The sequence below is a fragment of the Eremothecium sinecaudum genome, chromosome VIII, assembly GCF_001548555.1.
Source record: "Eremothecium sinecaudum strain ATCC 58844 chromosome VIII, complete sequence".
Taxonomy (NCBI): Eukaryota; Fungi; Ascomycota; class Saccharomycetes; order Saccharomycetales; family Saccharomycetaceae; genus Eremothecium; species Eremothecium sinecaudum.
In genome coordinates this window covers 556,904-569,819 of record NC_030899.1, presented here as the reverse complement: position 1 = coordinate 569,819, position 12,916 = coordinate 556,904, and the positions used below count along the sequence as shown (strand labels likewise).

The 12,916-nt window shown below is 38.0% G+C and overlaps 7 protein-coding genes across 7 annotated transcripts; 4 read left to right on the top strand and 3 right to left on the bottom strand.

Annotated features, from left to right (window-relative positions):
- Positions 1-34: 34 nt before the first annotated feature.
- On the top strand, positions 35-1,228 carry GPI14 (glycosylphosphatidylinositol-alpha 1,4 mannosyltransferase I; the record flags this gene model as incomplete). The annotated part of the gene is made up of 1 exon (XM_018133968.1): positions 35-1,228. One exon carries the CDS (start codon positions 35-37, stop codon positions 1,226-1,228), a length of 1,194 nt encoding a protein of 397 aa, XP_017989760.1.
- Positions 1,229-1,416: 188 nt separating this feature from the next.
- SKI6 (exosome non-catalytic core subunit SKI6) lies at positions 1,417-2,157 on the top strand (the record flags this gene model as incomplete). The annotated part of the gene is made up of 1 exon (XM_018133969.1): positions 1,417-2,157. One exon carries the CDS (start codon positions 1,417-1,419, stop codon positions 2,155-2,157), a length of 741 nt encoding a protein of 246 aa, XP_017989759.1.
- Positions 2,158-2,260: 103 nt separating this feature from the next.
- Positions 2,261-4,486, bottom strand: FYV8 (Fyv8p; the record flags this gene model as incomplete). Its single annotated transcript, XM_018133970.1, has 1 exon — positions 2,261-4,486. One exon carries the CDS (start codon positions 4,484-4,486, stop codon positions 2,261-2,263), a length of 2,226 nt encoding a protein of 741 aa, XP_017989758.1.
- Positions 4,487-4,704: 218 nt separating this feature from the next.
- On the bottom strand, positions 4,705-6,351 carry SMF2 (divalent metal ion transporter SMF2; the record flags this gene model as incomplete). Its single annotated transcript, XM_018133971.1, has 1 exon — positions 4,705-6,351. One exon carries the CDS (start codon positions 6,349-6,351, stop codon positions 4,705-4,707), a length of 1,647 nt encoding a protein of 548 aa, XP_017989757.1.
- Positions 6,352-7,094: 743 nt separating this feature from the next.
- On the top strand, positions 7,095-9,152 carry KAR2 (Hsp70 family ATPase KAR2; the record flags this gene model as incomplete). The annotated part of the gene is made up of 1 exon (XM_018133972.1): positions 7,095-9,152. The coding sequence occupies one exon, from the start codon at positions 7,095-7,097 to the stop codon at positions 9,150-9,152; it is 2,058 nt and encodes a 685-aa protein (XP_017989756.1).
- Positions 9,153-9,482: 330 nt separating this feature from the next.
- Positions 9,483-10,175, bottom strand: PML1 (Pml1p; the record flags this gene model as incomplete). Its single annotated transcript, XM_018133973.1, has 1 exon — positions 9,483-10,175. The coding sequence occupies one exon, from the start codon at positions 10,173-10,175 to the stop codon at positions 9,483-9,485; it is 693 nt and encodes a 230-aa protein (XP_017989755.1).
- Positions 10,176-10,424: 249 nt separating this feature from the next.
- HCA4 (RNA-dependent ATPase HCA4) lies at positions 10,425-12,710 on the top strand (the record flags this gene model as incomplete). Its single annotated transcript, XM_018133974.1, has 1 exon — positions 10,425-12,710. The coding sequence occupies one exon, from the start codon at positions 10,425-10,427 to the stop codon at positions 12,708-12,710; it is 2,286 nt and encodes a 761-aa protein (XP_017989754.1).
- Positions 12,711-12,916: the final 206 nt, after the last annotated feature.

Sequence of the window (12,916 nt, the reverse complement as noted above, 5' to 3'; positions counted from 1 at the left end):
GCATAGGATTTAAACTGTATTGACACGAAGTAGTATGGCAAAGGCTATCTTCTCGCTAATTACTATATCATTTGTATTAAGGGCTGCCTTTTTTAGCTATGGTGTGTATCAAGATTCACATTTCTCAGTAAAGTACACCGATATTGACTACTATGTATTCCACGATGCTGCCCGACATGTCTTCGAAAACAGTTCTCCATACGCTCGCGATACCTATAGATATACACCTTTGCTATGCTGGTTATTATTACCTAACCATTGGTTAAATTGGATTCATTTTGGTAAACTTTTATTTGTTATTTTTGATATCCTCACCGGAGTTTTGATTCTTGCCCTGTTGAAAAGATGCACGCCGCGAACTAGGTTAATTCTTGCCTCAGTATGGCTATTAAATCCCATGGTTATAACCATTAGCACTCGTGGAAACTCTGAATCACTTCTTTCTTTTGCAATTATGCTAGCTCTTTTTCTTCTAGAGAAGCAACAATATGCCCTTGCTGGTTTGGCATATGGGTTATCCATACACCTAAAGATTTATCCTATTATTTACAGTGTGCCAATATCAATTTACGTCTTCAACACAGGAGGCAAATATTGGTTACTAAGATTGGTCACAATGGGGGGTTTAACAATATCTGTTTTAGTATCACTGGGTCTACTAATGTATCATTATTATGGGGACGAATTTGTCCAACACACATACATTTATCATTTCATCAGAACTGACCATCGTCATAATTTTTCCGTTTGGAATATCCTCCTTTATCTTGATTCTAGTTTAAAGGAAAGGACTTCCATCGATTGGGCTAAATATGCATTTGCGCCACAAATAATAATCAGTCTTAGCGTTTGCTACTTACTGTGGGAATATACAAGCTGGGAAAATCTCCTAAATGTCCTGTTTTTGCAAACACTATCCTTTGTCACATACAACAAGGTGTGTACTTCACAATATTTCATCTGGTATTTAATATTTCTACCATTTTACTTGAAAGATACCATGTTAACCTGGAAGACTGGGGTATTTATGGGGATAATTTGGACCGGAACACAGGCCTTATGGTTATATAATGGCTACGAATTAGAATTTAAGGGTCAGAATGTTTTCTATCCAGGCATTTTCTTTTCGAGCATTGCCTTCTTCTTGAGCAACATATACTTACTGTCAATATTTATTACAGACTGCAAGAAGAGAGGAGCATTAGTCACACTTAAAAAAAACATATAAGCTGTAAAATATAAATAAACATTTTTCTACTGTTAAGCTTACACTTTTTAATTTTGTTACTTCGATACTTACTGAAGTTAATCTCATCGGTAACCGAAATTTTTCACGTAGAAAACCATATAATTGATATCATATAATTAACCTTCCTAAATATCAACTTAGAACAAAGCATATTACCCAGTAGGCAAATGTCCCGACTCGAGATATATTCACCAGAAGGTTTGCGAGTGGATGGCCGCCGTTGGAATGAACTTCGTCGGTTTGAATGTTCAATCAATACCCATCCGAACGCTGCCGATGGCTCTTCATATTTAGAACAAGGAAACAATAAGATAATTACTCTCGTTAAAGGTCCACACGAGCCTACACTCCGTTCTCAAATGAATCAGAACATGGGAACATTAACAGTTAATGTTAACATTACAAAATTCAGTACTATGGAAAGAAGCAAATCAAGCCATAAGAATGAAAGACGAACATTAGAATTACAAACTTCATTGGTCCGTACATTTGAGAAAAACATCATGCTACAATTATATCCTCGTAATGTTATTGAGGTCCAGTTACATATCTTGCAAAGAGATGGTGGAATATTAGGCGCTATGATAAACGGTATAACATTGGCACTAATAGATGCTGGTATTGCCATGTACGACTTTGTGAGTGGCATTTCTGTCGGATTATATGATACGACACCTCTATTAGATGTGAATTCACTTGAGGAGAACGCTATTAGTAGTGTTACATTGGGTGTTGTGGGCAAGTCAGAAAAATTGTCGCTATTGTTAGTCGAAGACAAAGTGCCGTTAGATAGACTGGAAAGTGTTATGGCGATTGGTATTGCCGGCTCACACAGGATAAGAGACTTAATGGATAATGAATTAAGACTACATGGTAAAGAAAGACTAGAACGTGCAATTAGTAAATAATTAGAAATACAACCTTTTTTGAAGCAACTTGTTCTATACAAAACCAAACTATAACAATAAAAAATATTCCTTCTCGACTAAATACTAGAGGAGTCTTCCCAAACTACAACTTTTTACCGAATGAAGATAGAAATCCTTTAGCACCAACTTTTACGCTATGTGAGAAGGCCTTTTTACGAACGGCTGAAGTTACACTTTGGAGTTTACTAACTTCTTCAATGTGCAGCTGGGCATCCCTAGCATGTTTATTTAACTTGAATTCATCGAAAATCGTTTCATTTGAATTTTGAGTTGAACTTAAAGCATAACTTATCCACTCCCTGAGATTAGTATCATACATAGAAAGTTCTTTCATATGCTGATTAAGCTGTTCTATCTTCACAGAATGTGGACGATCACTGTTCAGAAGGGCATTTGTATCCATATAAGGAATAAAATTAGTCTTAATTTGGTGATGGGCAGTTTTTTCATTCTCAAAATTATGTGAATGACTTCTTAAATTGGATGATTGCAGTGATACTCCATCGTTTTCATCTTTAAGCTTGTTATTAGCTGTCGTATGCATTACATTTGGTTCCGTTTTAGCAATATAATCATTTCCAATCTCCTGTTGGTTTTGGAAGTCCGGAACAATAGAGGGCAGTGGAGGCAGCTCATGTTGGGGTGCCAGAATCCCTGGGACATTAAAAATAGTTTGGTTATCGTAAATTGTTCTTGTATCCATTACCGATTGCAGGTCGTCATTATCGTTGTCATCACCAGCAGTAGGAAATCCCTCCCAGGTTGATTCCGTATCATCTACATCTGAAGTATTCACCTCATCTGCTTCGTCAAAACTTTCAAATTGTGCTAATTGGCTATTAGCATCTGAGTTTTCCGACTCTCGATCAGGAAGGGACTGTTTCAAAAACAGATATCTATTGGCATGCGTATCAAGTTGTGGTGGTAGTGTAGCAGCTAAAGCATCCCCTCCTTTGTCTTCATTTGGGCTCTCTTCAATGTAAGCATTTATTTGATCTCCAGTTGATGTTAACTTCTTACCAGCACCTTGTAAGGATGTATCTGTCGTCGGTAGAAATTCGGGATTCACAATAACTTGAGGTACAGCAGTAATTGAAGTTGCGATCGAGCTACTAGTTTCGTCATCTGAACTTGAACATTCTACCTGGTCTAAATTCACAATTGAGAGCCTCTGTGTTTTTACGGGAGACTCTTTTTCTTTGGTTTTTTCGAAATTCATAGCCCTTTCTAAAGGTAACACAGGTAGGTTAATATCACCTCTTGGGAGATTATCAGAGGAGTTCTCATCATTTTGTGCAGGATTGGGTACGTTACCATCAGTAGAGTTAATATCGTCTCCTTTGATGGAAATCTCAGCCAGCGAACGACGAGCCGCTGCTCTAGTTTTAGTTTTTATGACACTAGATTTCCTTTTGGTGGATTTTCTAGGAGTGTCTTTTTTGTGCGATTTATTCTCATGATTGGAGAAGTTTGAGTGATTTGATATCTTATTTTCAACATCACTTTCAACATCAGCATCAGATTGCCCTAAAACTTCATTCCCATCTTCTTTAGAGCGCTCACCGAGTTGTATGTAACTATTCCCAGTTGGTCGAACAGTTGCAAATCCTGTATCTTGGAAGCTAGTTCCATTCTCTTTCTTTGGACTAGCTGGATTCCTTATTGTTTCTACTGAATCACCAACTCTAGGTGACAGCTCTTTCGAAATTTCATCCATCAAAGACTCCAAATCTTTATTAACATTTTGCACGGAAAGAATTACAGGTTTTACAGAAGTTCTTTTAGTTTTTGAGCCCTTCCGTTGTACAACTTCTTCATTGTTATTAATCCTCAAACCCATGGAATCTTCAGAATATGTATTTGTTGATAGAGAGAAACTCTTGGCTTCTGTCGGCTCTATATCTGACGGCAACGAAGTCAGATTATAATTAGAACCTTGTGCCATCGTAGTATTTAGCACAGGCAGCAAAGGTACTTCGGCAACCTTACATATTGAAATATGGCTAGATTCATCTCCTGAATTATCGCTTTCCCACTCTGTACCATCATAGTTACCTTTCGACACAGATATCCATCTATGAGAGTTCCTTCTATTTATATTATCAGACATAGCTGCGGCGGTAATAACGTTACTGATAGTGTGTATCTGAAACCAAGTGTTAGCAAAGGAGAATGAAAATACACTAAAAACCCTTTTTTTTTTTTTTTTTTTGAAAAAGACTACATGGCACCTGATCGTTGTTTTTGATGAGAAATCAGGTCTCCAATATGTGTGATCTTCGTCTCTAAATATGACTTTTAAATACATACTTACTGATAAGCGAACCTAAGCAAACAGTCACTACATTTATACCCTAGAAGGATGACGATCTATCCTAAGCTTTATGCTGAGTGGGGTTTTCTTGTTTTCAATCACTTAGGTGATTTAATCTTAAATAAGTGGTATTTAATATTGACAGTAAATAAAGAGTGAAATTACAAACCACCAACTGGTTTAAGATTTACAGGTTTTGTAAGTAAGAAGAATCAGAAATATACATCATTACCTGATGCAAATGACACCAATAAGTAAAAGTTCAATCCCGATATCAGTAACCATGATAACCATGCTAATATAGTCGTTACTGTATTATTGCTTATATCCTTGTATTCAGTAACCTGAGGGGCATCTGTACCATCCTCAAGATTAAAATTGCTTAGAGGGATTTGGTCGTCTGGTAACTCATGGTAGCAGTCATTACCTAATGGCACACGCATTACATCCTTCTTACTTGTGAAGTAAATCAGTGGCGCAGAAACGAAAGGCAATAAAAGAGAAAGAACAACTTGCGATGCATTTAAAGCTGCTGACAGACCTGTTCTACCTGCAACAAGTACAAGTATCATACAAGGAGTAATGGCAACTGCTCGAGTCATTATGCGGCGGACACCTGGAGCAAGTGACCAATTTAGAAAACCTTCAGATACCATTTGGCCGCTAAGAGTGCAAACTATTCCAGCTGATTGTCCAGAAAATAACAACGCTAAAACAAAAACAGTACCGGCCGCCTTAGAGAGTGTAGAAGACAGAAGGTTATAGATCGAGAACAGGTCTGCAGTTGATTCGTCGAAGGATTGCCCGTACAATGTGGTTCCTGCTACAATGAGAATCGATATATTGACGAACAAAGCGACAGTGAAAAGAGAAACCAATAATTCTGCAACAGAATAATGCATGGTATCGTTTATAGCATCCAATGATGGCTTGTAGTTTGAATGGTTGTTCGCAACATCGTGGTCGTTAGGAGTGTAGTGTCCATTTTGAATATCGTAGTCACGCATCCGAGGTTGTACAACCCCTGATCCCAGGTATAATGAATGAGGCATCACTGTAGCGCCGAGAATTGCCAGACTTAGATATAAGCCATCACCTTTGAAAATTATTCTACTGGGGAGAAAACCTTGTAGTATTGCACCGTATGAATCTATTTTTACTGAGAATAACTCAACTCCAAAGCAGACAACCGTCAAAATAACCAAAACCGAGACAAACAACTCAAAGTATCTCAATTCTCGCAGCGATCCGTTTGGCTTGTAAGCCATAAGAACCACAAGTACATCAACTACGGTAAGTACAACTCCTAATGGGAGAGGGATCCCGAACAGTATATTCAAGGATATCGCCATTCCAACCACTTCCGCTAGATCCGTCGCAATTATCGCCATCTCGGCCAAGGTATACAATACTAGGTTAACATTATGCGAAAAATATTTCCTACAGTTCTGCGCAAGGTCAAGCCCTGTTACCGCACCCAACTTAATACATAGCCATTGCCAGAATGCAGCTAGCATATTAGAAACAAAAACTGAAAACAGCAATTTATACCTATGGGCAGATCCAGCAGCCACAGCAGTAGAGAAATTCCCAGGATCCATATACGCGACCGATACCAATAGTCCCGGACCAACGAACCGCGAATATTTCACCAATGTATGCGTCACTTTCCGTGAAAACCTACTCATCCTACCCCTTTCACGAACAAAAACTGCCTCGTCGCCGGAATCATTTAGACCATCTCCTAGTACATCACTACTACCCATTCCTCCGCGACTAAAGCGCTTTTTTTTCCCATCTCCTTCAATAGATGCAGAAGACGCAAGCAGCGTCTCATCATTCAAATTTTGATAATCCATCACCTAATTGCATCCACCTCTAGCCCCCAACTTCTTACTGGATGCGAAGTGATAGAAGAAAGAATACACCCAACCAAACCAAAAACAATTCAAATGAGAAACAACACAAGAACCGAAACAACCAAAAAATTTAAAAGTGTAGTGGGATTAATCCAATTGGTCCTCTTATGTTTGACCTTCATTTACCTGAACCTATTTGGTCTTCCTTTCAGCAGCGATAGTTCTTACTCCTAAGTCCCAAAAACGACGTAAACTTCGCAACAAGAAACTCCTTTATTAGTAAATAACTTATCGACAGCAATGTTTCTTTTACTTATTTACGTAGTGAGTAATAGCTTATCACAAAAACGACATTTACGAAATACCTCCAACCTGAGTATGGCACGTAAATAACACTTACCCTGCCTAAAAATTATTTGAGCTCTAGAATCTTCTTTCATTTTTCATATAGCTTTGAATACGAATGTTTTGTACAACGTGTCCGTTACGTGTAAAGAAAACGAAGACAGATTCGTAGGAATGCCATTTTACTCGCGAATTCTAGTGGCATTATGATTAAGCATAAATGCGGATAAATAATATAAATGGCTTGATAAACGCCACCGAACTTTTTAATTGATCATACAAGCTGTTAGATCAGGAGCCAGGATAGTATTCTTTCAAGAAATAAAAGGTCAAGACTTTTCATAAGGACTAGAAGTTGATTGTCAGAAGAAGGAATATATTAAGGATTTACTCAGAAAATGGTATTTTCGACTAGGACTGTTAGAGGTTTGGCAGTGCCATTAACCGCTTTTCTATATGCACTATTATTGATATGTACACCTCTATTATCTGGAGGTTCGCGGTCTTCGCATGGTGTTGCACATGCGGGAGAGGAGAACGCTGATAGTTATGGAACCGTAATCGGTATTGATTTGGGTACCACATATTCATGTGTGGCAGTTATGAAAAATGGTAAGGTTGAAATCTTGCCTAATGAACAAGGTAACCGTATTACGCCTTCTTATGTTGCATTTACGAATGATGAACGTTTAATTGGTGATGCTGCTAAGAACCAAGTGGCTGCTAATCCTAAGAACACTATTTTTGATATTAAGCGTTTAATTGGTTTGAAATACAAGGACAAAACTGTACAGCGCGATATTAAGCACTTACCATTTGATATTGTAAGTAACAAGAATGGAGCACCCGCTGTATCTGTTAGCGTTAAGGGCGAAGAGAAGACCTTTACGCCAGAGGAAATTTCTGGTATGGTTTTGGGTAAGATGAAGCAAATCGCTGAGGATTATCTAGGTAAGAAAGTCACTCATGCTGTTGTCACAGTTCCAGCATATTTCAATGATGCTCAGAGACAAGCTACTAAGGATGCCGGTACTATTGCTGGTTTGAACATTTTGAGAATTGTTAACGAACCAACTGCTGCAGCTATTGCATACGGATTGGACAAGACCGAGGATGAACACCAAATCATTGTATATGACTTAGGTGGTGGTACCTTCGATGTTTCATTATTGTCTATTGAAAACGGTGTTTTTGAAGTCCGCGCTACTGCTGGTGACACTCACTTGGGTGGTGAAGACTTTGACTACCAAATTGTTCGTCACTTCTCCAGATTATTCAAGAAGAAGCATGGTATTGATGTCACTGGCAATAACAAAGCTATGGCTAAATTGAAGAGAGAAGCTGAGAAGGCAAAGCGTGCTTTGTCCAGTCAAATGTCTACTCGTATTGAAATTGACTCGTTTGTGGAAGGTATTGACTTCTCGGAAACTTTGACTAGAGCTAAGTTTGAGGAGTTAAACTTGGACTTATTCAAGAGGACCTTGAAGCCTGTTGAAAAGGTCTTACAAGATTCTGGTTTGGCTAAGACTGAGATTGATGACATTGTCTTAGTTGGTGGTTCTACTAGAATTCCAAAGGTTCAACAGCTATTGGAGGACTTCTTCGATGGTAAGAAGGCTTCAAAGGGCATTAACCCAGATGAAGCTGTTGCCTACGGTGCTGCAATCCAAGCTGGTGTTTTGTCAGGTGAAGAAGGTGTTGAAGACATTGTTTTATTAGACGTGAATGCTTTGACTTTGGGTATTGAGGTTACTGGTGGTGTTATGACACCCTTGATCAAGAGAAATACAGCTATCCCAACTAAGAAGTCTCAAATTTTCTCTACTGCCGTTGACAACCAACAAACTGTTATGATTCAAGTTTACGAAGGCGAGAGAGCTATGGCCAAGGACAACAATTTGTTAGGTAAGTTCGAATTGACTGGTATTCCACCTTCACCAAGAGGCGTTCCACAAATTGAGGTTACGTTTGCTTTGGATGCTAATGGTATCTTGAAGGTTTCTGCAACTGATAAAGGTACTGGTAAATCTGAATCTATCACCATTAACAATGACAAGGGTAGATTGTCTGACGACGAAATTTACAAGATGGTAGAAGAAGCCGAAAAGTACGCTGCCGAAGATGCTGAAATCAGAGCTAAGGTAGAATCAAGAAACAAATTAGAAAACTATGCTCACTCTTTGAAGAACCAACTACAAGGCGCTTTGGGTGAAAAGTTGGAAGAGGAAGACAAAGATACCTTGATGGATGCAGCTAATGATGTTCTAGAATGGCTAGAAGACAACACAGACACCGCTAGTAAGGAAGAATTTGATGAAAAGTTTGAGTCCTTGTCCCAGGTCGCTTACCCAATTACTTCAAAGTTATACGAAGGCGCAGCTGGTGATGCCGCTGGTGGTTTCGAAGAAGAGGAAGAAGATGCAGATGATGATTACTTTGACCACGACGAGTTGTAGTCAAATCAATACCACTGAAAAATAAAATTTTCACTTTCATGTTATAATACAGTTTTTTATCTTTATGTCAGTTATTGTTAAAAGTTAGTATACCTACTAACTGCTACTTAGTAGGTAAACGGCTGTCAAACTGGATTGTAACTGTATGTTAAGATTACTGCTTGGCTCAGTAAAATGTCAATAGAGTCAAAGCATAATATTTGCTCTCAGGAAGGTAGAGTTAAACCGTTTCTCTTTTAAACATAAAAGGGAAACTTCGGCGAATTAAATCGGGTGATAAAATAGGGTATATAATTCTCTAATGTAGGATGTATGTTTATCATAAATGCTCTACACAGCCACAAATACCAACTCGTAATCGGTGTAAGTTTCATTCTCACTAAATTCAAGAACATCACCGCCCCACAGCTGAATATATCTTGCCGAAGGAAGAACGGTGCCATTAAGTAGAGTACCATTAGAAGAATTAAGATCCATAACATATGGCACCAAATGGTTATCCTTTTCCCTGAACTGGATCACTGCATGCTGTTTCGATATGGCTTCCTCAGGAAGTCCAATATCTGCCACTACTACCTCTTTAGCTTCCGAATCTGAGTCTTCTGCTTTTTCCAGATCCTCATTTACATTCTTCCTTAAAGAATGTCCCAACTGCCGTCCTATAATATAACTGGCTTTTTCTAAAAGATTCCAAGTCTTAACTATATCATCATTTCTATCAGTATTTTGAGATCGAGTTTTCTTATATAGTATGGCCTCAAAGCGCGTCCTTTTTCGGAGAGATATATTTCTCGAATTGTAATAATCAAGTGGTGAAACTGAGTCCGGAGGTTCAATATGTTTAAGTTGAATGCCTTGCTTATTATGAGACTCCAGTGCTAAAAGCCCTGATGGTTCAAATATCGGTAAAAAGGTTTGATATGTGTTGTTATTAAAGCGGCTTCTTTTCTGATTGCCAAAAGAACGATTAGTATGATAACTGTTTTTTTTGCTTAAACCATAATTAGCATATCTTTTGGACATTATGAGCCGAAAGATCAGCGTATTCTACACTTTACTGTTCTTATTATACCTTAAAAGTTCAGAACCCTTGTGAAAAAAGAAATGCTTCTGTAATTAGGTTCGAAAATTTTTAAATGTAGTAGAACTTTCTTAAGTTAAAGCTCATCGCCATATCTTATTTTCTGCTGTAAAAAGTTCAATAACATCACCTATCAATTGTTCCAAGATTTTAATATTAAAATATTACCATCAGGCCTATAACTATTGAAAATGGCAAAAACACATAAGCTTAACACGGCAAAGCGTAAGGAGCTTCGCAGAAAAGAGGAGGAAAATTTGCGAATTTTAGCGGAAAAAGTAGTTGAGTATGATGTTAAGACTTCTAAGGCATCAATGTTTGCCGATTTACCTATAACAGAAACTACTTTGAAAGGGTTGAAGGAAGCTGCATTTGTAAAAATGACCGAAATTCAGAAAAATGCTATTCCTGTAGCGCTAAAAGGATATGATATTCTGGGAGCTGCTAAAACTGGTTCCGGTAAAACATTGGCATTTTTAATTCCTGTTATTGAAAAGTTAATACATGAGAGATGGACTGAATTTGATGGTCTTGGAGCAGTTATTATCTCACCAACCAGAGAACTCGCTATGCAAATATATGAAGTTTTAGTGAAAATAGGAAGGTATTCTACATTCTCAGCTGGTTTGGTTATTGGAGGTAAAGACGTAAAGTTTGAAATGGAAAGAATTTCAAAGATTAATATCCTTATTGGAACACCAGGCAGGATCTTACAGCATATGGATCAAGCAGTTGGGCTAAATACATCTAATATACAAATGCTGGTTCTGGATGAAGCCGACAGATGTTTAGACATGGGATTTAAGAAAACGCTAGACGCGATTGTTTCGAATCTACCTCCAAATAGACAAACTCTACTTTTTTCAGCAACACAATCGCAATCATTAGCAGATTTGGCAAGGCTGTCTTTAACTGATTACAAATCTGTTGGAACTCTAGATGTCCTACAACCCGGAAACTCTCCCGCCACACCAAAGTCATTAGAACAGTCTTACATCAATGTATCTCTTCCAGACAAGTTAGACGTTCTATTTAGCTTCATTAAATCGCATTTGAAATCAAAAATGATTGTTTTCCTTTCATCATCGAAACAGGTTCATTTTGTGTATGAATCATTTAGAAAGATGCAACCCGGTATTTCGTTGATGCACTTACATGGAAGACAAAACCAAACTGCTAGAACTGATACTTTGGACAAGTTCATTAGAGCACAACATGTTTGTCTGTTTGCCACAGATGTTGTTGCAAGAGGTATTGATTTCCCTTCTGTGGATTGGGTTGTCCAAGCTGACTGTCCTGAAGACGCTGATACATACATTCATAGAGCAGGTAGATCTGCTCGATATGGTAAGAGCGGGAAATGTTTGATATTTTTAACCCCACAAGAAGAAGCTGGATTCTTAAAGAGGCTAAAAACTAAGTCTATCGAACCTAACAGGCTAAACATCAAACCATCAAAAAAAAGATCAATAAAACCGCAACTTCAATCTCTGTTATTCAAAGATCCCGAACTAAAGTATTTGGCCCAGAAGGCATTTATTTCGTATGTGAGGTCTATTTATATTCAAAAGGATCGCGAAGTATTTAAATTCGATGAACTTCCATTAAACGAATTTGCTGCTTCACTAGGGTTGCCAGGAGCTCCAAAGATTAAAATGAAGGGTATGAAATCTATAGAAAAAGCGAAGGAATTAAAAAACACATCCAGGCAGCTCTTATCTCTTTCGAAAGCTGATGATGATGGTAACATTGTTGAAGACAAAAATAAACCAGTTAGGGCCAAATACGACAAAATGTTCCAACGTAAGAACCAAACTGTGTTAAGTGAACATTACCTAAACATTACCAAATCTGGATCACTAAGTGATGAAGAAGAAGATTTTATGACTATAAAGCGTACAGACCATGAATTGCGTGAGGTTGATTTGCCACACGAGGTCTTGCCATCTTCTAAAAGGGCTCTTAAGAAGGCTCTCTCCAAGAAAGCCTCCCTCTCTACTAAAGGCAACCCAACAAAATTAATATTCGACGACGAAGGAAATGCCCATCCTGTTTACGAATTAGAAGGCGAAGAGGGATTCCATAAAAAGGGTAATCCAGAGTTACAGAAGAAAGAATTCTTAAGTAAGGAATCTCAAATAATGGCGCAAGTTGATGTTGAGGACAAACAGATTGCCAAGCAAAAGAAGCAGGAAAAGAAACGTAGACAATTAGAAGCATTGAGAAGAGAACAAGAGGCAAATGAGAGTGATTATTCCTATGATGATAATTCTGGTCCAGCAGTTGCATATTTGGGTACTGGAAACCTTAGCGACGACATGCATTCTGAGTCGGAATCCGAAGATTCTCGGCCACCGAAAAAGGCAAGGTTCCAAGTATCCGATGTTGAAGATATTCATAATGATTTCATTGAGATTGAAGAGCCGCAAACACTGGAATCATTAGAATCTTTGACCGCCAAACTTATCCAAAACTAATGTAAATATTAAAATAATTAATGTAATAATTCCTCTGTAGTATTAGGTCCTTTTTAACCTTATTTATCGTTCTAGCGCCAAGCATTCGAATTCCAACAACGTATATAGTGATATATAAATTTCCATGTTCTACTACGAATAATGTTACTACCATCATCAACTTTACCTACTGCAACGGATCAAATCAGTCAAAAGTTGTTAGATTG